This window comes from Cervus canadensis, chromosome 10 (genome assembly GCF_019320065.1).
Source record: "Cervus canadensis isolate Bull #8, Minnesota chromosome 10, ASM1932006v1, whole genome shotgun sequence".
NCBI lineage: Eukaryota > Metazoa > Chordata > Mammalia > Artiodactyla > Cervidae > Cervus > Cervus canadensis.
In genome coordinates, this window is record NC_057395.1 from 40123474 (window position 1) to 40146467 (window position 22994).

The window sequence follows — 22994 nt, forward strand, 5'->3', positions numbered from 1 at the left end:
AAAATACCAGAACGGCGCGCGCGCTCGGGAAGCGGCGCAGGCGCGACTTGGCCACCTCTAGGCGACCCGCAAGGAAGGACCGCCTGCGACCTGAGGAAGAAAGCCCCTTGCGCCGGCCGGACGGTGTCTTCAACCGTGTCCCGCTTCTCCCGGGTCGCAGTCCTGCCGCCTGCAGGGGTCTCTTCCCACAAGGGCCCGGCACGGGCGCCCTCATGGCCGAGGTGAAGGTGAAGGTGCAGCCGCCCGACGCGGATCCGGTGGAAATCGAAAACAGGTAAATCGGGGAGTGAGGCTGGTTCCCCGTCTCTAAAGGCCCCCTTTCTCCCGGACCCTTCTCTCGTCTCCGGAAGACGGCACACTTAAGAAGTTCAGAGCTAGTCGGACAGTTGACGAGATTGTGTGGCCGGCCTTTCCCTGGGTCTGTCAGGGAAGCTGTCTACTCACGCGCACCTTTCCTTAAGGTGATCCACGCTCAGAGTGAAGACTCGGCGTTTCCCTCCGGGAAAGTGTTAGTCGCTTGGTCGTGTCAGACTCCTTGCGACCCCATGGGGTACTGGTGTAAACACATTCTGATCCAGGATCGCCCTTGTTACCAAAGAACTCCCGTGATGGAAGGTTTAACCAGACTTAGGGTGCAGTTTTCTATTATGAAGCAACAGACACCGAACAATTTGAGCGCGATATTTAAGTGAAATTTTTAGGGCACCCAACGCATCTTACGCTTACCCAAAGCATCTCCAATACTCTGGGCACCTGATGCGAAGAACTGACTCTTTTGAAAAGATCCTGAAGCTGGGAAAGACTGAGGGCGAGAGGAGAAGGGGACGACGAGGATGAGATGGTTGGATGGCGTCACCGACTTAATGGACATGAGTTTGAATAAACTCCGGGAGTTGGTGATGGACAGGGAGGCCTGGTGTGCTGCAGTCCATGGGGTTGCAAAGAGTCGGACACGACTGAGCGGGTGAACTGAACTGAACTGAAGCATCTTACAATTTTATATTCTCTACCGTGCACTGCAGTGTTTAGGTTACCACGGAATTTATGAAGACCCCAGCTTTCTTAAACTGTTACTTATTAGTAACACATATGATGATCCTGTGACAAGGTGAAACTTGAGGTTTATTTTTGTTAGTGTTAATTCCAAAAACAGGTCCCAGTTGTGGTGAATTGTCCTAAAAAAACTTTGTCTTCCCTCCAGAAGTGTTTGATCTTCCTCCTGCTTACAGACTTATGGCTACCCAAGGCACTGTCTCTTCACTTTGTTATCCTTGTTGCATCTGAGAAAATTGAAGCCTCAGTTTTAATGTGTTTTTCTGTGTTTTCATTTGATTTTTGTCCTAATTTAAAGTTCATATAAATAAGAAATGCTTCTCTTAAATACAATAAAAATGCTAACATGTACTTCAAAAGCATCTTCCTCATTTTTAATGTGCTTTCATTCAGAACCATTGTAGAAACCCAGATTATCTGTCAAATGTGAAAAAAGGCACATTTCTAAACTGTTCTACCTGTATTTTTCCCCTACTGCCTCTTGAACTAGGTAAAAACATGAATATCATTAATTCTTTTGTCCCTAGGATTATAGAATTATGTCACCAGTTCCCTCATGGAATCACAGACCAAGTAATTCAGAATGAAATGCCGCATATAGAAGCCCAACAGCGGGCAGTGGCCATCAATAGACTGTTGTCCATGGTAAGGTGAATCCAACTAATAGTTCATGTAATTATTTAAATGTTGTGATTGTCATTACTTTCTTTTATGTGGAATGAAACCATTCTCAAAAGTGTGTTAGGTTGTGACTGATAAGACTTCAAACCAGGAAACAGTTCAGACTGCCTGAACTAAGGAAAGAAGTAATATGCATTTTTACAAGACAAATGAAATAATTGTATTTTAACTGTTATTTTTAGTAATTTGTCACTGAGGTACATACTGGCACACATGTACATGTAGGCATAGTCTGTTCCCACCTTCTGTTTGCTTCTTGCTGCTAGTAAAGGCAAATATATAGCAAAGGCTTTGGATCAAATACATAAACTAATATGAAGATTAAAAGACAAAAATGGAAAAATCAACTGTAACTACAATAAAGAGCTAAGGGATAAACATGTGATGATTGGGAAGAAATAGACAATTTCTACAGACCAGATTGTAATTGTCTGATTACTAATTCAATTTTAATAATAAAATTGAATTAATTAGTCAAAGCCTCCCAGCAAAGAAAAGTCCAAGACTAGATAGCTTCACAGGGTAGTTCTACCAAACATATAAAGAAGAGCAAATACCTATCCTTATCAAACCATTCCAAAAAACTGACAAGGAGGAAACACTTCCAAATTCATTCTACAAGGCCATCATTACTCTGATACCAAAACCAGACAAAGATACCAGTAAAAAAAAGAAAATTAGAAGCCAGTGTCTCTGATAAATATACATATAGAAATCCTCAACCAAATATTAGCAAACCACATTCAATGATATACAAAAAGAACCATACACCATGAACAAATGGAATTTATTATAAGAATGCAAAAATGGTTCAGTATGCACAAATCAGTCAGTATAATACACCACATTAACAAAAGGAACCTTAAAAGTCACAAGATCATCTCAACAGATGCAGAAAAGGCATTTGACAAAATTCAACGTCCATTCATGATAAAAACTCATCAGAGTTGGTACAGAGAGAACATACTTCAACATAATAAAGACTGTTTCTGACAAACCCACAGAGAAAATCATCTTCAGTGGCGAAAAGATGAAAACCTTTCCTCTAAAATCGGGGAGACAGGAATTCCCTGGTAGTTCAGTGGTCAGGACTTGGCACTTTCACTGCCAGGAGCCAGGTTCAGTCCCTGGTTGGAGAACTAAGAGCCCACAAGCTGTGAGGCACGGCTAAAGAGAAAGAAAAAAGTAAAATCAGGAGGAAGAAAAGGAGGCCCACTCTTACCACTCCTATTTTAGTATTGGAAGTCCTAGCCACTACAGTCAGATATCAAAAAGAAAGCATACAAATTGGAAGAAGTGAAACTGTCCTTACTTGCAGATGGCTTGATGCTATATAAAGAAAATGCTAAATCAATCAAAAAAGCTATTAGAACTAATAAGTGAATTCAGTAAAGTTGCAGGATCAAGATTAATACACAGAAATCTGTTGCTTTCCTATATACTAATAATGAACTATCAGAGGAAGCTAGAAAACAAGTCTCTTTTAAAAGTAACATAAAAGGAGTAAAACAGCTAGGGACAAACTGGTGAAAGACCTAACTTTGAAAATTATAAAACACTGATGAAGGAAATTGAAACTACTACAAAGTAATAGAAAGATATCCAATGGGCTTGGACTGGAGGATTTAATATTGTTAAAATGTCCATATGACCCAAAGCAATCTACAGATCTAATGCAATCCCTATCAAAATGCCCAGGACAGTTTTTACTGAACTAGAACAAATAATATGAAAATGAATGTGAAACAGAAAAGAGCCCAGAAAGCCACAACAATCTTGAGAAAAAGAACAAAGCTGGAGGTATCATGCTCCCTGACTTCAGACTATACTACAGTATGGTTCTGGCATAAAAAGAGACACATAGATCAGTGGAACAGAATAGAAAGCTCAGATATAAACCCATCCACTTATGGTCCATTAATCTAAGACAAAGGAGGAAACAATGCATAATGGGGAAAAGAGTCTCTTCAACAAGTAGTGCTGGGCAAAATGGATAACCACATGTAAAAAAATGAAATTAGGACATTTTCTCACACCATATATAAAAACAAACTCAAGATGGATTAATGGCCTAACAGTGAGATCAGAAACTGTAAAACTAGAAGAAAACATAGGCAGAACACGCTCTGACAGAAATTGTAGCAGTATTTTTAGAGAAATGCAAATCAAAACAATAAGGTATCATCTGACACCTGTCAGAGTGGCTATCATGAAAAAGACCACACACAACAAATGTTGGTGGCAATGTGGAGTAAAGGGAATCCTTGTACGCTGTAGGTGGTGGGATGTAAATCAGTGCCACCACTGTGGAAAGCAGTATAGAGATTCCTCAAAAATACTAAAAATAGAACTACCATACAATCCAGCAGTTCTACTCCTGGGTATATATATCAAAGAAAACAAAAAGACTAATTCAGAAAGGTATATGCACCCAAATGTTCCCTGTTGGCACAGTGGGTAAAGCTTCTGTCTGCCATGTGGGAGACCTGGATTCGATCCCTGGGTCAGGAAGTTCCCCTGGAGAAGGAAATGGCAACCCACTCCAGTACTCTTGCGTGGAAAATTCCATGGACGGAACAGCCTGGTAGGCTGCAGTCCATGGGATTGCAAAGAGTTGCACATGACTGAGCAACTTCACTTCTCAAATGTTCATAGAAGCACTATTTACAATAACCAAATGTGGAAGCAACCTCACTGTCCATCAGCAGATGAGTGGATAAAAAAGATGTGGCAGATATAGATATACACACACACATATACATACAATGAAACACTACTCAGCTGTAAAAAAAAAAGAATGAAATTTGCCATTTGCAATAGCATGGATGGACCTGGAGGAGGGTATTAGTGAAATAAGTCAGAAAGACAAATACTATATGTTATCATTTATGTCTGGAACCTAAAAAAGAAATGAATATGTTAATAACAAAACAGCCTCACAGATATAGAGAACAAATTAGTGGTTACCAGTCAGGAGAGGGAGTGGGGAAGGGCATAAGAGGTGAAACAGGATATGTTGTACAACACAGGGAATATAGCCAACATGTTATAATAACTTTAAGTGGAGTACAGTTTATAAAAACTTGAGATCACTATGTTGTATACCCAACACTAATATAACATTATTTCAATTAAAAATAAAAAACAGTGCACCAGATTGCTGAATCCTGTCCTAACCAAAAGAGGAGTGTTGGTGATTTCTAGTCGCTTCACCATGGTGAAGGTCTTCAGCTTCTGGAAGCATAGAGCAAGGGGTGCTGGGAAGTGTGGTGATTAGAAATGTTTTTGTCCTCAGATTCCACTTTCAGCTTTTTCCTTTCTGTCTGAAAATTATCCTCAGCAGTCACCTGTTGCCAGTCCTGCAATGAGCAGTGGTGAAGCTACTCAAGAATTTTAAGCAAGGGAGTAATTGTTAATAAATCACTAGTGTTGCTGGTTTTAGCTCTTAAACTATACTCAAATTTGTTCCCCTGTTTTCACTCCTCCCACCCCTGCATGTATTCAGACTCTTGGCTTCTACTTGAACTGTTAGGTGTATCTTAACAGCCTTCCTGGCTGTGTGTACCTCAGAGCAATCTGCTCTGTCTTAAAGGCAGTTCTGACCAAGTTACTCTCCCACCAGAAACCCTTCTCTCAGCTCTGGAGATTCAAGTCCAGACTCCAGGGTTTACCACTCTGAGCCCCTGCCTTCCCCACCCACCTCATCTCCCTGCACCCCTTGCCTCACAAGTTCGTTTTCACAGGGAACAGCTTGTTTCTCGGTTCCCTGGCACGTCACACTATTTAGTGTCTCAGGCCTTTGCTTATGCTGTCTTCCCTGGTTAAAAGGCCCTTCCTCCTTTCCTCACACACTGACTCTCATCCTAAGACTCAACTCCAGGCAGCCCCCCTGAACCCGCAGGCTGGGCTAAAGCGGCTTCCCTGGGAGCCCATCCCCTGCTTCAGTCGCCTCTGTCCTCATGCCACCCTATGGTATTGAAATCAGCTGTGGAGTTCTCTCTTGGAATTCATGTCTGTCCTCCCCACCCCAAAGATGTTCCCAGGACAGGTGTTCAGTAAATGTTCACCTGAATTAAACAATTGAATGAAGTTTCCAAATTGGGCTTTGTGGTTCAATTTTTTCCACTTAGGGGGCGGGAGGAGGGAGGAAAAGGACCGGTGTTCACTGATATACCAACGTGATTCCCAGGTATGGGTCTGCCCAGCCTTGACTCATGGGAACCTCTCTCAGCAATGCTTCTCTGAACTGCGAGGAGCCCAGTGGTACAGCCATTGGCGTTCTCACAAGTTCAGACTCAAGGAAAGGCAAGAGCATGGCAGACATGCTTAGTTTTATATTTGACTTGTATAAAACAAAACTACTACAGGCCTTTTATTCACTGGTTGATCTTTCTGCCTAATTTTCATGTAACACTACAGAGATCACCCATATCAGTAAATGTTACTATTAATGTTGTAAATTTTATTTAATCATTGTGTCAACATATTTTTGCATGAATAGCCTTTATCTGAACTTTTTAAAGATGTTAATTTTATTATGTTTATATATATTTATTCAGTTTACTTGAATATGAATTTTTATTATTCTAAAGCTGCTTGTTTAAAATTCTTCATGCATTGATAATATAACCAGGCTAGGATCTAACATGTAGGAAATTGTTAGGTAAGAATCTGTCTGCAGTGCAGGAAACCTGGGTTTGATCCCTAGTCAGGAAGATCCTCTGGAAAAGGACATTGCAACCCACTCCAGTATTCTTGCCTGGAAAATCTCATGGACAGAAGAGCCTGATGGGTTGCAGTCCATGGGGTTGCAAAGAGTTGGGCATGACTGGGCAACTAATACTTACTTACTTAATATTTGGGGAAATGGTGATATAAAGAGTTAAGTTTAAAAAATATGTATCACGTGTGATATGTAGGGAAAATCTTAAGTACTCAAGGGAGGAACTGACAACTATACAAGGTAGGATATTTTAGTCTGTAAAATATTGAAGAATGCGTTAATGCTTGCCATTAGATTTGATATGTCTCCAAAATAGTTCACTGATATTTTCTTTCTTTAAAAAAAAAAAAACTTTAGGGTCAATTGGATCTCTTAAGGAGCAATACAGGACTTCTGTATAGAATAAAGGATTCTCAGAATGCTGGGTAAGCACAAGATTTTTTATTTTTAATACTGTAAAAGTAATATATGTTTGGGTGGGAAAGGCCAGTACAGAATTACATCATGTAAACCTGTCCTTCAAATCATCTCACTTCCCACAGGAGTTCCATTTCCCAGAGATAGTGGCTCTAAATAATTTGGTATATATCCTTCCTTATAGGTATATATAAATATATATAGATGATTATATATTTATATACCATATATTTATATTTATATATAATCTCTTTTCTTTTTTTTTTTTTTTTTAACAAATTGGATCATGCTATCCATACTGTTTTGCAACTTGTTTTTTTTCACTTACTGTATCTTGGACATCTTTTCATTCTGGTACATACAGCCCTGTCTCATTCTTTTTAAGGTAAGCCCTCCTTTTGGTAAATAAGTCAATGTGATGACCTTGTCTACTCATTCATTTAAGTGGTCATGTAGATGATTTGATTAGCCTGTATCTCTTTGCCTATTTAATTCTGCTTTATTCCCCTGCAGTAAAATGAAAGGATCAGATAACCAAGAAAAACTAGTGTATCAGATCATAGAGGATGCAGGAAATAAAGGTAAGCTTTAGAGGAACAAGCAGAAAAAACGTTATCTCTAGGACCAGATATTAGGGACGGAGATCCTGGCTTCCCAGGGTGTAGAGCAGTCAGTTCAGCCTGCTGCCCTTTGTGTTCAAAGGAGAAGAAAATATCACATACATACTCACACACACATATATATACATATTTATAATGTACATATTTTGAAGGACACCCGAGAGTGATGCTGTTGTTGCATGAAGGGAGGCAGAAACTAGATGGCCATGGGCAGAGATGGAAAGAAACTTCTGAATTCTGAACCATATACATGTATTATCCAAAACAAATAAAACTGAAGGGTTTTTTTAATCCTCACTCTCTAAATTTTGGAAGCCTTCATTTCTTCCTCTTATCTGTTAATTGTGGATCCTAACATCTCTTTGGTTTTTGTAGGAAACCACAGGACACCTAGTGCAGCATGGCAGTGTCTGATGTAGCTCCCTCCACAGCTGTTTAGTTCCTCTCCTGTCGCCCTCAAAGAACGGGATCTAAATTGCTGTTATTACAGTTTAAGACCTGTTTGAGTCATTGATATTAGCTTCAGCAATTATGATGTAACCTAAAATTGTACAATTCTATATGTGTTAGGAAGTTAAATTACATTTTAAAAATAAATATGAAGACAGCATTCTCTATTTAAAACAAAATCTGCCTAGCTTATTATGCCTTTTTGTTGGGAAGAAAATACAGCAAAATACTTTCACATAAATTCCCTTCATACATATAATACTTATTTCCTTCTTTGAAAGAAAAATCGTAGCTTTCTGCACAGGTTCTTAGTGACTGTAAGAGCTATAATCTTTCTGTTTTCCAAGTATAATGGACATACATACACACAGATTCTCTCATAAAGGTTTTTTTTAATTGCTTTCCATTGAGGATGGCAGCTGACCCTGACCCAAACTTAAGTTTGTTTTTTACAGTATACGATCTAAAGTGAAATTTATAGAAAAAAGAGGCTGGAATGTAGGAGGGCATGGAAAGGCCAGTGTAAGTTAATTCAATGACATCAAGATTTTTCTTCCTTTAGAAAAATGTCCCTTATCATATGATTTTTAAAAGATGCCACACTAGCATTCCAAGAAATTTCCAGTTAGAAAATGGAACATAAAACTTTCTTGCATATTTTTGTTACTTTATCTGAGATTCTTACCTGTGCATCATTTTTCCTATAGCAGTGCTCCAGGATTATACACATATTTTGCTAGATTTACAATGAGATATAAGCAATGGGAAAAGAAACACAAATCCTATAGTGTTAAACTTATTTTACTTTATTTTCTTACAGGAATATGGAGCAGAGATATCCGATACAAAAGCAACTTGCCATTAACAGAAATTAACAAAATTCTAAAGAATTTGGAAAGTAAAAAGCTTATCAAAGCCGTTAAGTCTGTGGCAGTGAGTAACAGTCTCTTTTCTTCTCTTGAATGTTCACTGTACGTATATTGCTTCAAGGATATTTCAGGTGTTTATCGTTCTTTCGGCTATGTCATGATTTAAAACAACTGATCAAAAAAGATTTTTAAAGTTGTAGCTCATATTGGACCATTTGGAGATGCTGCTTTAGTCCATTAGCTATAACACATGTACTCTGATAATGTCAGGTGTTAATAGGGGAAGCCAAGCACAAGGTGACTTGGTATGCTGTCCTGAGTGAAATATAAAGCTTTGGGGTTTTTAAGTCTTAGTTTTGGAAGACTGCTTTGTTGCCTTTTAACCATCTGCTGTTTGTGTGTTTTTTTTTCCTAGGCCTCAAAAAAGAAGGTGTATATGCTCTATAACCTGCAGCCAGACCGCTCTGTGACAGGTGGGGCCTGGTACAGTGACCAGGATTTTGAATCTGAATTTGTGGAGGTGCTTAACCAACAGTGTTTTAAATTCCTACAAACCAAGGTGAGCCATAACTGAGGAAACATCCTTCCAAGTGGTCTTTCTTTTTTTTTTTTAAGTTTTTTTCATAAGGAATGTTTAATCATACATATCGTATCTTATAGGAATTGAAAATACTGAAATTGGTCCTTTTTCCTAAACAAAATAGGTCCTGTTGTTGATTATCTTCTATAGAAATTGTGTTCAGAAGGTACTGGTATTGTTCATGAAATTTATATTTCTACCCTTATAGGCAGAAACCGCACGAGAAAGCAAACAGAATCCAATGATACAAAGAAATAGTTCATTTGCTTCATCACATGAAGTGTGGAAGTATATCTGCGAATTGGGGATCAGTAAGGTCAGAGCCCAGTCTCTAATTTTCATCTTATTTTTAAAAAGTTTTGCTTCATCGTAGGGATATGGTTTACAGTGTATTCTAAACACATCTGGCCCAGACCCTCTTCTCAGGTGATACCTGTGTACATTCTACAGAACCCACAGAATGTAGAACCCACTGTCCTAAGCCAGGCAGGAAAAGGCAGTCCTTGCCGTCAGGCACTTTCTGAACTGTATGTCCTTGAGCTTGGGCTCCAGAGCAGCAGAGTGGAAGCCTGGCCATGCATTTCACTACCAGATGCAAAAGTCTGTTCTGACAAGTTCTTGACTCTCCTGGGGACATTTCAACATATGTGCCAAACATCCGTCATTAGTATCGGTTGTCATTTATTGGTAGTTTCCTACTTATGAGATGTAAGTGGCACTGTCAGCACATTCTTTTGAACATCTGTACATGTGGACACTGCTTGATTGCCCCTCACCATCAGAGAAGATGCTGAAGTGGCTGCTTGGACAAGTCATTTTCATTTCTGCTCTCCAATTCTCTTTTATTTAAAAAAAACAGCACAGGAATTTGGACTATTTGCTGTCTAAAGTACCTTTCTGCTTAAGCATTTTTATAAATCTCCATCAGATTCTTGCCAAAGAAATGTGACAAGATGTCTAGATCCTCCTTAGGAGGGCGAAGCTCAGCAGTGAGCTCAGAGCTCTATCCCTGGGATCTGAGTGGTCCATTCTCACTCTGGCCATTGTTCAGCTTCTTTGTGCTTTCAGTTATTCTAGCATACTCCTTCCCCACTTCATCAAGAATTGTGACCTGTTACTGTTATCAACACCCTCCAGAAGAATGATTGCTTATTTTGAGTCCTTTCTAACATACTGCTTTTGTAGGTGGAGCTGTCCATGGAGGACATAGAGACCATCTTGAATACACTCATTTATGATGGGAAAGTAGAGATGACGATCATTGCTGCCAAAGAAGGCACTGTTGGCAGTGTGGACGGACACATGAAACTCTACCGGGCGGTCAGTCCCATCATCCCGCCCACAGGCTTGGTCCGGGCCCCCTGCGGACTCTGCCCGGTGAGTTAAAATGGCTTCTCTTTTTACTTTACTGCCTGCGAGTGCAGATCCCACCTAACTTACCAGCAAGAGCTGCTGACACCACCATGTAACCTTGATGACATACCTTTAGTGAGCACGTCATCACCTTACATTCTTTCCTGTAATAACCACCTTAAGGAAATTGGTTTTCTGCTCTTGATCCCAAAATGCACAATTCTTTTCTTAACCTTTTATTTTTTATTGGGGCATAGCCGATTAACCATGTGATAGTTTTAGATGCACAGCAGAGTGATTCAGCCATACTTATACATGTGTCTATTCTCCCCCAAACTCCCCTCCTATCCAGGCTGCCGCATACATTGAGCAGAGTTCCCTGCAAAATGCAGTTTTTGCTGAGGGCTAACCATTTCACCTAAGGAGGAAGGGTAGTGGGGTTTGGTGAGAACCTGTTGTTGGCCAGACATGTTTTTGAAAATGTCTATGCTGTCATAATCCTCCTGCATCCTTTGGAGTTAGTGGTATGAGTTAGTGTGAGGGGGCTTAGGGCAAGGAAGATTGAGAGCCTTCAGTTGACTTGACAACGAGGCCTCACACCGGAGGTGACGTGTTCGCCCTTGTAGCACACCCACACTCGTCATTTGTTCCTTCCTATGCGTGCTGCAGGCTCTGTCCCTGCTCTTGGGGCGTGTTTATTCTCGGACTGCCTGTCTGCTTTCTATTGTCTACAGCTCTCATGCCCTGGTTTCAACTCCCAGAAAAAAGGCTACTCTGTTGGGAATTCTATTTAGCACTTTCACAAAAAGGATTAGTCAAGATTAAGTCATTCGTGTGTGCAGACCTCCGATCCTGGACCGTTGCCTGCCTTCTGCCCAGCGGGCAGGTAGACTAGTCAGCTTAGTGCTGTGGCAAACGGTCTCCATCCCACTCCATGACCAGAGCAGGTCCTCTTCCAGGACATTCTTAGATACAGGCCTAACCTTTCACTTTGAAAGTTTTGTTTTTAATATTGCTTTAAATAAATGCTTGAAATATTGGATATTTTGTTAGAATTTTTAGTTGTAGTTGATATTTAAGACATTACCTATAATATACTAATTTTAAAACCTGAGTTTGAATGTAACCATTTTTCTTTTCTAAAGGTTTTTGATGACTGCCATGAAGGTGGTGAGATTTCACCATCTAACTGTATTTACATGACAGAGTGGCTCGAATTTTAATAGAGAGCTATGAACTTTGCTGACGTTTTGCAAATGAAGTTACTTCGGGTGCAAATAATTTAACTCATGATGGAACATCACACTCCCTTGAAAGCATTCAAGGTACAGACTTGCTGCTACAGAAAAATATATTTTTTAATCTATGAAGACTAAATTTATATTGATAGTGTAGTCAGCAGGGTATGAAACAGATAATAAGGTTAGTGGAAAAATCCATTCTTCAGTAAGTAAAATACTTAGAACCTCTGGAAGACCACCTGTTGGAACTTTCAAGATTTCTGATGATTCACGGGAAAAGAAGCCAGCAAGTCAGTATTCACCAAGGACTGTGATAACGGCTGGAACTTTAAAATGCCTGTTTTAAAGGTATTTATCAAGGTCTTCATTGGGAATTTTTTACATATGGCTCAGTGTCACCATTTCTGTTTTCTCCATGGTTTCATTGAGAAGAAACGAAAAGTGGGGAAGGCAGGAATAGCAGGGGAGGACGCAGACTTGGAGCATGAGATGGGAGACAGTAGAGCATCCCTTTCCACACACTACTGATGCCTTTTTATGTCAGAAATATTCTTTCCAAGGATTACATTGGTGTACTTACCTCAAACCCAAACGGTGACTGTTGTCAAGGACATGTTTTCAGTGCATAAATTCATTCATTTGTTCATTCATTCATTGTTCTCATCCTAAAGGGAATATCTTCCCTGGCTCTTTGTTGTTAAAGTCTATGGCTCAGTTGTATTATTTGCTAGAATTTTCCCCTAGATTCTTATTTAACTAAAATTAAAACTAAAAATAATCCATTGCCTTTCATTCCTTTTGGTGGGGGAGGGAGTATCATTCTTCTTTCCTTATCCTATCTTGTTTGTTTCCATATTGTCTCAAATATTATGTTATAATAGGTCTAAACTAAGCAAGAAGCTGTTATAACTGTCCTCAGTTCCAATAGCACTTACAGTCCCAATCCTCAGCTGAATAGAAAACAATAGGTCACTTGATGTTTTGTTGCACAGAATTCAGCTACAGGGCTTTTTCGGATCTCAGCTGTCTTACTTTCACTTTGTAGCGCCACTTAAAGGTTTCTGTGTCCAGGCCAAAAGCCAGGGTCCAAGGGAAAGGAAAGTTACTACTGGGGCCTGGGTTCAAACCCCAGTTTGGAGAACCATCACAAGGGTTATTTTAAGATAAATAGTAAAATAAAACTCAGCTCAGTAACCAATTTGTAAGAACCATATAAATTCTGTGGTGAGCTCTATAGAATTAGCATTTGATGACACTGGTGTTTGAAATAAAGATCATTTCAATTACTGGGTATGTGTAAGATCCAGAAGGGTCTGAGAGCCCGAAACTACAAGGGCTTCTGTTCCCCTGAGAGTGGAATGGTAAGATGAGTATCTGCCTTTCTGGGAACTGGCCTGTCAGAGTCAGAAGTGGAAAGAAGGAACCAGTTTGCATTTTAAATACAGATTTTTTTTTTTTTAATACAGATTTTGTACTATATCTTAAGCGCCAGAGATTGTTTAAAGTTGACAATCTGTGGCTAAACCAGAAGTATTCCTTGCCTACCAGACTAAAGAGTCCCTTTAAACTTTTTCCCCTTAGCCTGTTTTTCATTCTGAATATTAAGAAGGAAAGAGGTGATTGAAAAATACAGCATCTCTGATGTTGGTTACATGGATATTTACAGGAATAAGTTCTGACCAAAACAAACTGTGGGGCTCTAAGCTCACAAAGTCCAACTGGACGTGAAGTCCTACTCCTCACAGCTGATCTCCGTTTAGCGTGTGGCATTTTGCTCACCTGAAAACAGATATTCCCTGGAGTCTGTCAAGGCCTGTCTCTGCTTTATACTGATCTGCATATACAGAGTCAAACAGAGAAACACGAAAGGTCACGATCTAATAGTTGTAATGAGTAGTTCATGTGGGATTCTGTCATATAACTTCTCTGATCTCAGTTTGGTGATGGGTAAGTTTTATGGAGCCGTAATTTTTATCGTGATCAACTAAACAAACCAGTCAAAAGTAACTCAGTGGAGTCACTTCGACTGTGGTGGTGGGTGAGGGACAAATGTGTCACGAGCTCTAGCACAGTGCTGTCCCGGAGAACCTTCTCTCGGGATAGAAATGCTCTGTATCTTTGTTCAGCAAGGCAGCCGCTAGTCACCCATGATGGCAGAGCACCTGCGCTGTGGCTTCCAGGAATGAAGAACTGCACGCTGTCTTGCTGGCTCCCCAGGGCTACTGGCTGCCATGCTGAGCGGCACAACTGGATCGCCATATGGCTCCAAACTCAAGTTACTTTTATAGGAGTGAAGAATATTGAAGTTAATTATTTCTCAATTGTATATATTTGTTTTTTTTCTACAGAGAAAGAGTATAAAAAAGTATTATGAACTGTTATTTTTATAAGTTTTTACTTTTAAGAAAGGACTACAAAAAAAAAAAAGGACTACAGAAAACAAGGCAGAACATATAGAACAATTACTACTGCCAAATAATTCAAACAGAATCAAACTTTGATTACAGGCTTGGTCATATCAGTGCCAAACAACCTCTCTTAAGAAAATTATTCGACTGACTTATCTACTTGGCTTTTCACTAACTCATCAGATTTATTTTTAGTTATAAAAGACACCTTCAGCGCAGCAAACTGAAAACATCCCCGGCTGTAGAAAATAAACAAGAGACATCCACCACACCATATCTACCAAGATTCCCAGCCCCCTACGGTAGTTACTGCTGAAAGCTTAGAGACTCTCTCCTGACTTTTTTAAAGCACATTTAGAAATCAAGACTCTTCAGCTTCAAATGACAGCTTTGAATCTTCATGAGGTGTAAACAGTGGGAATTCACATTACTGAAGCAAATGTCAGTGTGAATTTACTGGAAAGTGTTTGAGGCAATACTTAGGGATCATCATAGCCAAAAAACATTGGGAAATGAGAAAGGGTTTTTTGAGGGAATGTGATGAGAAGAAAAATCATGGAATGATGCTACAAGATCTCAAGGTCCATGGAAACTGAAAGGTAGAGCACTTTACAGAACAAAACTTGAGGCGTGGAAAGATCATTTTTTTTTAAAGACTTTGTAACAGAATCCAAATTGTTCCCATGACTTTGTCGTTTGACATGTTGTCTGTTTCTCAGGCTTTTCTCAGGCTTTCCAGAGAGGCTTGTACAGCACCTGGCTAAGTGAATACCTAAGGCAGAGGTCACACAGGGATGGCCTAGACCTTGTATCTCAGTGTTTGTAAATTTATTTATGCTGTAGCTGCCAACTAACATAACCCATATGTCTGTGGGTTGAGCATAATTCATGTACATATGGATTTTATATATATAACACTCAATAGTCCCTAAATATAAGACCCACTGTATAAGTTTGTTTTTCTTGAAAAATCAGAAAGATTGGCAATACCTTGGCAAATTCCCACGTGGCGACAGGGCCCAGGAGTTCTCCCTGTTCGTTGCCCTGTTGCCCTCAGCAGTCTGGCCTGATCCTCGCCGATCCAGTCAGCTCTTCTCATGTCCCCCACCTGCCCCTGCACACCCCTGCCTCCAGCTCCTTGTTTGTCACTCTTGACATGTTTGGGGATGAGGGGTCAGGTGTCAAAGGGGAAGGCCTTGGTCTGGGTTAACCTCTGGGGTCAGCTCCCAACTGAAGAGTGTTTGGAGCTCTTCAACACTCTGGACCTTTAGTCATGTTTTCTTTCCCCGACAAAAGAAAAGTTTTATGTCAGAGAGCACTGCAGCTCCTTCAACATAACATGAAACCTGTTTTAATTGGAACTGGGGGGTCAGGAAACCTGGGTTTTGTTTCTGTCTTACTCACTTTGGACAGGTAAGGGTGGTTAAGCTGTCCCCTGTCCCTTACCAAGTGGGAAAAAGAATATTTTAGCTCATAGCAATTTGAGATGTAGATTCTGTTGAGAACAAAAATGCTGTTTGAAAATTGAAGTGTGTGTTTTTTTAGGCATTTTGGGCCTTAACTGAATCTGTTTTATGTGTCAGTATTCATCTGATAATAGAGACTGTTGATTATTAATAATCTGATAGTTGCCCTCCTCCCATGTTATTACACAGACAGCAGGAACCATCCTGTCTACGCTGGTACCTTCAGCATGGACCTGACTACACTAACCAGTTCATGAAACTCCGTGTTCTGGAAATGGCCGCGGTCAGTGAATTTGTACAATTTGGCTTTCAGACTGTCGGCCACTTCTTGTTGTTCCTTCCAAGGAAGGAAAGGGTCATCGGTGGAGCCAAACTGCACAATGTGAGGACAGTTGGCTTTGATCTTCTCCCACTGCCAGGGCCGGCTGAAGTAGCCTGTGAGAAAAACACCGAGCCTCTCAGTGCCCTGGACCATTGCCACTCTAGCCGCTCTGGTGAAGACCACAGCAGGGACATGAAGAATCTGAGCCCCACTGTGAGTCTGCAGATCTGCAGATCTTAGATACCGTGGCTACTGGTGAAGAGGGAGGGTGTGGTTCGGGGGCTCAGTTCTAGACTGTGGATTACAAGCTGACCCACTGCCCTAAGTGCCTACATTATATCTAAAGATTGGTGGTGAGTATGTCTCACGTGTGATTAGATGTCTTGTTAGCCTGTCAGAAGACAGTGCTGTTTTATCGTGCAGCCCCTTGACTACAGGGAGGGCCCTCCCCAGGGTCTCTGCCTTCAGACTTACCGCTTGCACGCTCATTCGCATCTCCCAAGTCAGATGTGTACGCAGCCACTAACACGATAGCATACACCTGGTGGGTCTCGGCGTACCTGGAGAGTCAGGAATGACATAGCTTATGTCTAGTGTTAAATGTAATTCCCAGGGAGGCAGTAAGCCACCCAAAGTCACTTGACTCAGCTTACAGAAAGCACGTGCTGCAGGCTGCTGAGCTTGGTATGAAAAAGAGCAAGCAAACTGCAGAAGAACTAGGAGCCCAGCAGGCAATTGCCTCACCTGGGCTACCTGAGCTTCTACTCAGTTCTCAGAGTAGTGCAGGCCTTGCCTGGAATAAGCACAAGTGTAATCATCTCGATGTGTGGGTGCATCCACCTTCAGCCCGCGCTGGCTTTACCTGGTTGGTTAACACACAGATTCCCTGGCTCAGCCCCAGAGCATCCGATTCAGAGGGCTGAGAGCGAGGCCCAGGAATCAGCACTCTAAGGCATGACACCTCCCCAGCCCAGGTGACGGGTACGGGTGGTCTGAGTCCTGCAGAACCTTGCCTCTCACACGATGCTCCACGCTGTGCTCTTACTCATTTGCATTGTGTCACATCTGTTTCCCCCACAGCAGGTCTGGGCCTTCTTGCTGTTTCTGACCCGGTTCCCTCGAACAGTGCCCGGCAAGCAGACACTCAGCTGACTGTGTAGATAGTTCCCTCACTGAGCAGAGACTGGGCTCAGGAAGGGGCTCCTGCCTTTAAAAGAAGGCACTCGGTTATTAGCAGCGGCCTGAGAAAAATTCAGCTGGCCTTGAGTTGGTACAGATTCTGGTGTAAAGCGATTTCTTCATTTTCCAGACAACCCCTTGCAGCTTGTGAACACTATGACTGTAACATGATTCTGCAGGTCCACATCAGAAAGCATTCTCGTAGCTTCAACAGGTGTGGCTTACAGGTTATGGAACCTGGCAAGATTTCTCTGACAAACAATTCATGTGACATCCTGAGAGACTGAGTGGGACAAGAGGCCACACCAGACAATAATCCTTTGTCATCCAGCCTCACAAATAAGGAGGAAACCCAACCCTAACAGGCTATTCAGCCAGCTCTGTCCTTACTCTAGGCCTTAGAAGCCTGAAGGGTGATGTTCTAATAGGGAGCAGCAGGGATGTGCCTGTGAACCCCGAGGACTGGGGGTGGGGGTGGTTAACAGCCTCCACCCTTCCACAGGCATTTATTGAGCACCTACCATATGCCAGATACTCCTCCAGGCACTGGGGTTTCGGTGTCAGAATAACAAAGTCCCACCTCATGGAGTTTACATTTGAGTGGCAGGAGACAGACAAGAAATGAATAGGATGTCATATGATGAAAAGTGCTATAGATAATAAGGGGCATCACAGATATAAAGGGGGTAAGATTCAGTGAGGTGAGGTTGCTGTTTCACAGGGAGTGATTCCAGAAGGCCTCACTGGAAGGTGACGTGGAGCAGAGACTTAGGAGAAGGCCACACAAGTTGTCTTGGGACTAAGTCCAGGTAGGATGACGGCCAGCACAGGCCTAAGGAAGGCTCGTACTCAGAGTGTTCAAGGACTGCAGTGAGGTCTATAAGCCAGGCTGGGGGCAGCCAGGGGGAGATGGCAGAGATGACATGGGTGGTGGTGGTGTTGAAGGCCGAGACGTTCTGGGGGGGTTGGGAGCCACTGGGGTTTGGAGGTGCTCGTGATTTAAAAGGATCACGGTATCTGTGTCTGAGTGGATTAAATTTCTTTTTAATCCACTAACCAAACCAGGAAGGAATTAGGACAGATCATGTTACCACTTCTGAGGGCAGCACTGTTTCCTCTGCAGTGGAAACTTAAGACATGCACCAGCTATTTCCCAGGCAAACATGGCTGGAGCCCGTGGCAGGGGTGGGGGAAGGGGGTGACATTCAACAAGGACTGAACCTCATGGCCGCGATGGCCCCGGAGCTGTGGCCAATGATGATGGTCCCCTCGTCACAGTGCAGCTCCGTCTCCATGAAGGGCAGCCAGATGCTCTCTCGTGCTGTGACTGAGGTTCAGGGGAAAGGAAGAGTCTGTCACTCAACAGGGGCAGTCTTAGTCCAGTCCTGCCCACCCTTCTAACAGGACTGCTCAGTAAACTGCAGGACCCCAACAGGGGATGGGGCTGTTTTCACAGAGCCAAAGTTTTCTGTGTTGCTGTTGGAAAGACTCAAATCTGTAGTTTGGGTAAATTTGTTTTTATTTTTTTTACCATGTTCTTATAAGGAAATACTAAAGAAAAAAAAATACAACTCTGAAGTTTTAATGTAAACTTTCCAACTGAAATCCTCTTGACAATATTGTCTCTCAAGTTGACATCCACATATACTCTTTCTTTCCAAGAAGGAAATTCCTGAGACAAGTCACAGACATGCTCAGAACAAAAGTGGCCAGGTTACATTTTCTAATATTAGGATCTCATAGAGATGCTATAACTTTTGTCACATCTCTGCCTCAAATGAAAAACCCATGAATTCTGCCTGAAAATATTTGACTTGTAGAAGGGAAAATCAAGTTGCTTACAAAGTTGAAAATTTTGTACCAACCCTGGGTGCTCTTCTTGCTCCTTCTAGAACTTTCTATCACGTCTTTTGGTTTGTAGCCTCCTCCCCCCAAATACTTGCCATCATTCATCCTGAGGTATGTATTCCCTTCGGCTTACCTACCAGAAAATGGCAAGATAAAAACCCAACAAGAGGAGACTTTTTAAAGATACATTTAAAAAACTTACTTGGGTCAGGCATGTTTTTAGACAAACACTGGAAACCAGGTATCTACAATACGAGGGGGAAAGAAAAAACTATTATAAGGAACTTAATTACAACTAGTAATGGCTTATAAGAGATGAGACACCTGATATGAGCTTTATCAATTCAATAAGTATTTGCTTCTATTATGAAATGAAGTGGGTTAAGTGCTATAGGATTAAATATGAACAAGCAGTCCCTCCTCATGAACTGCCACCTGTCAGTAGTTCTCTATCCACCCAGCTCTGCAGATCTCTATATGTGCATCTACAAATCTCCATTTATCATCACCGGTGTATATGTAGACAAAGGGCTCCAGACAAACTCAGCTGGAGCCAATCTGACTATGCTCCAGGGAACAGGTAAGATGTGGCTCACAAAGCTGGTACAGAGAGTGGGAGATCCCATCCTCCTGGACAGCTTTTCTAGCTCCATCGTGGCTCTCACCCATCGTCCTGGGATTTTATTCTAGACCTGCTCTAGGAGTTGGCAACTCAGCAAACAGTCATTGCCTAATTGCGGAAGAGGGTTTAAAAAAAAAAAAAAAATTCAATCTGCAGAAGACAACACACAGATGCCATTGTTGTAAAACTCACAAAGAAGCCAAATTTACCAATGTATTGTTTAAAGCATACATATGGAGGTTGAAAAGCACATTAATTTTTTCTGAGTGGAGTAAATTTAAAAACAGATAGGCCTCCCTGGTGGCCCAGACGGTAAAGCGTCAGCCTGCAATATCAGAGACCTGGGTTCCATCCCTGGGTCAGGAAGATCCCCTAGAGAAGGAAATGGCAACCCACTCCAGTACTCTTGCCTGGAATAGTCCATGGGTGGAGGATCCTGATGGACTAAAGTCCATGGGATTGCAAAGAGTTGGACATGACTGAACAACTTCACTGGTTCACTGGTTCAGAGGGCAGGGAAATGAGATGGAGGGACATACAGATGGCTCTGAAGGTATTGGGAAGGTTCTAGATTTCAGCTTGGTGACAGGACTCTCTGGTATTGATTACATCGTGCTTCATGATGAACACACGTGTTACGTACATCCTTTGTATATATCAACATTATGAATTAAAATATTTAAAAGTCTGAAGTAGAGAGCAGAGGAGACAGAATTATCTGAACCTGCAGAAGATACGGGGAGCGGGCGGTCTCTGGTTTCTACAGGTGAAGCTAGGACTCTAGCCTCAGCGAAGCCCTCCAGCCTGCTTCACCAGCCCAATTTCCAGCCCTCCTTGCAAGGTCTAAGACAGGGCGGCAGGGCTTTGCACGAAGGGGTGGGAGCGAGGCGCCCTGCGGCGCCAGGCCGGCGCTCCCAGCGCAGTTCAGCGCGTCTCCTACCTGCTCCAGCTCCCTCTTCACCCAGCCGTACCACCCGTGGGTGGCCACATCCTCGCCCCCATTCCCCGGGACGATCACCGCCTTGCAGGGAGCAGCCATGAGTGCAGCAGACCTGTGGTGCTCAGGGGAGCCTGATCAACCGGGGAGCCTGCCCTGTGGCATTCTGGGAATTGTAGTTCTGGGGTGGCAAGCGCGTATCCCTGTGAGCCACTGGTCCACCTAATGCCCTAGAAGCGCAGGCAGACCATGCGGGGTTCCAGCAGATGTAAACCACTAGCGCTCTCATCCCCCCAAACCCCCTTATTTGGAACAGAGTGTGGTATGCCAAGAATGTGTTATCTCTTACCTAAAATTACTAATATTTCTATAGAAAATGTGTTTTCATTTCCTAAAAGCTGAACACAACCCGTTTTATTAGTTGAGGATTCCTGATTTCAACATGGTTCTTAGTAGAATAGTCAGTATCAGCCAATAACAGTCAATAGCAGCAGGGGCATGGGGGGAAAAAGAATTAGGACTCAAAGACTAGTTAATTAAAAAAAAAAGCTAAAAGAAAATGCTTTGTTGAAACCCTTTGGGGAGTTCTGGGTTTTGAGGGGGGCATGAGCCACTCATTACCTTGTATGGCCTTCAATAAACTTTACTCTACTCCGGACTCTGATGTTTTGCTATTGTTTGGCCTAACTGTGTATCATGCACATTAACTTGTGTTCATTAGCCTGTCTAGGGGCCTGTATATCCAAAACACTTAATGTTTCATCCTGGGTTTTGTACTGAATTCTTCTCAGGGTGTATTGTAGGTCAGAGGCTGCGGTGGCTCATAACTGATCCCTGTAGAACTGGATGGCAGACAACATTCTTTATTTTACATTCTGTTCCTCTCTATGTCTTCATGGCTGTAACCAAGAAAGGTCTTGGGACTTCCCTGGTATTTCAGTGGATAAGAGCCCACCTGCCAATGCACGGGACATGGGCTCAATCCCTGGCTTAAGAAGATTCCATGTGGCGTGGAGCAACTGAGCCAGTGCAGCACACCTACTGTGTGCCAGTGCGCCAGCCCCAACTACTGAAGCCCACGCACCTAGAGCCTGTGCCCTGCAACAAGAGAAGCCTGTGCCCCACAACTAGAGAATAGCCCACATTCATGGCAACTAGAGAAAGCCCAGGCACAGCATGAAGACCCAGTGCAACCAAAAATGAAATAAATAAATAAATATTTTGAAAAAGAAAGGTCTTCACCTTTTGTTGTGAGTGAAATGGTTTACTAACTTTAGAGACAAATTAGCTTACTACATTTCTTCAAGGAGTTTCGTTCTCATTGGCTTACATAGGGGAATAGAATTTGCCTCCCCCAAATATGTTTCTTGGTGTATTAATTATTTTAAGCTGGTTATTTTATAAGAAATAGCATACTTGGAAAAAACTTTTAGCCAGTAGGAATTATCCTTTTGTAAGAAACATTTATATTTGTAAGAAGAATCTCCATTTGTAGGTTGTCTCCCTCCTGGTACTAGGAAGAGGATGACCACATCTCTAGAAAATTATGAATGAAGAAGGCAGTGAGTTTAATCTGCCCAACCACATTGCCCTTATTTCCTGTGTGACCTCTGATAACTCACTCCTCACCCTCAATATCCTCTTTAGTCTTTAGTTGAGAGTTCCAAAAATACATCTATTTCTGCTTTATTGACTATGCCAAAGCCTTTGACCATGTGGATCACAATAAACTGTGGAAAATTCTGAAGAGATGGGAATACCAGACCACCTGACCTGCCTCTTGAGAAACCTGTATGCAGGTCAGGAAGCAACAGTTAGAACTGGACATGGAAACTGGTTCCAAATAGGAAAAGGAGTACGTCAAGGCTGTATATTGTCACCCTGCTTATTTAACTTATATGCAGAGTACATCATGAGAAACGCTGGGCTGGAGGAAGCACAAGATGGAATCAAGATTGCAGGGAGAAATATCAATTACCTCAGATATGCAGATGACACCACCCTTATGGCAGAAAGTGAAGAAGAACTAAAGAGCCTCTTGATGAAAGTGAAAGAGGAGAGTGAAAAAGTTGGCTTAAAGCTCAACATTCAGAAAACTAAGATCACGGCATCTGGTCCCATCACTTCATGGCAAATAGATGGGGAAACAGTGGAAACAGTGGTTGATTTTATTTTTCTAGGCTCCAAAATCACTGCAGATGGTGACTGCAGCCATGAAATTAAAA

The 22994-nt window shown here is 42.0% G+C and overlaps 2 protein-coding genes across 4 annotated transcripts; one reads left to right on the forward strand and one right to left on the reverse strand.

Moving 5' to 3' along the window:
- The first annotated feature begins 77 nt into the window (after nt 1-77).
- Nucleotides 78-16181, forward strand: POLR3F (RNA polymerase III subunit F). Of its 3 annotated transcripts, XR_006271537.1 has the most exons (11): nt 78-274; nt 1581-1698; nt 6815-6882; nt 7239-7259; nt 7388-7455; nt 8765-8877; nt 9229-9372; nt 9602-9709; nt 10579-10770; nt 11892-12335; nt 16051-16181. XR_006271537.1 is itself a non-coding variant. In XM_043479309.1 (10 exons), the coding sequence occupies exons 1-10, from the start codon at nt 213-215 to the stop codon at nt 11967-11969; spliced, it is 972 nt and encodes a 323-aa protein (XP_043335244.1). In that variant the 5' UTR covers nt 78-212; the 3' UTR covers nt 11970-12765. The 3 variants fall into 3 exon arrangements, 2 of the variants coding, with proteins under 2 accessions (XP_043335244.1, XP_043335245.1); XM_043479309.1 differs by lacking the exon at nt 16051-16181 and having other exon boundaries at nt 11892-12765; XM_043479310.1 differs by lacking the exons at nt 7239-7259; nt 16051-16181 and having other exon boundaries at nt 81-274; nt 11892-12765.
- RBBP9 (RB binding protein 9, serine hydrolase) lies at nt 13415-20926 on the reverse strand. The gene is made up of 5 exons (XM_043479312.1): nt 20773-20926; nt 19413-19455; nt 18584-18689; nt 16658-16743; nt 13415-16296 (listed from the first exon to the last, which is right to left on the reverse strand). Exons 1-5 carry the CDS (start codon nt 20869-20871, stop codon nt 16070-16072), a joined length of 561 nt encoding a protein of 186 aa, XP_043335247.1. The 5' UTR covers nt 20872-20926; the 3' UTR covers nt 13415-16069.
- Between the last annotated feature and the right edge of the window lie 2068 nt (nt 20927-22994).

Coding starts and splice junctions, on each gene's coding strand:
- POLR3F (XM_043479309.1), top strand. CDS start 213: ATGGCCGAGGTGAAGGTGAAGGTGCAGCCGCCCGACGCGGATCCGGTG. Junction 275..1,580: donor CCGGTGGAAATCGAAAACAG/GTAAATCGGGGA, acceptor TTTTGTCCCTAG/GATTATAGAATTATGTCACC. Junction 1,699..6,814: donor TCAATAGACTGTTGTCCATG/GTAAGGTGAATC, acceptor AAAAAACTTTAG/GGTCAATTGGATCTCTTAAG.
- RBBP9 (XM_043479312.1), bottom strand. CDS start 20,871: ATGGCTGCTCCCTGCAAGGCGGTGATCGTCCCGGGGAATGGGGGCGAG. Junction 19,456..20,772: donor TGAAGAGGGAGCTGGAGCAG/GTAGGAGACGCG, acceptor CTCGTATTGTAG/ATACCTGGTTTCCAGTGTTT. Junction 18,690..19,412: donor TAAAAACATGCCTGACCCAA/GTAAGTTTTTTA, acceptor CCTGAACCTCAG/TCACAGCACGAGAGAGCATC.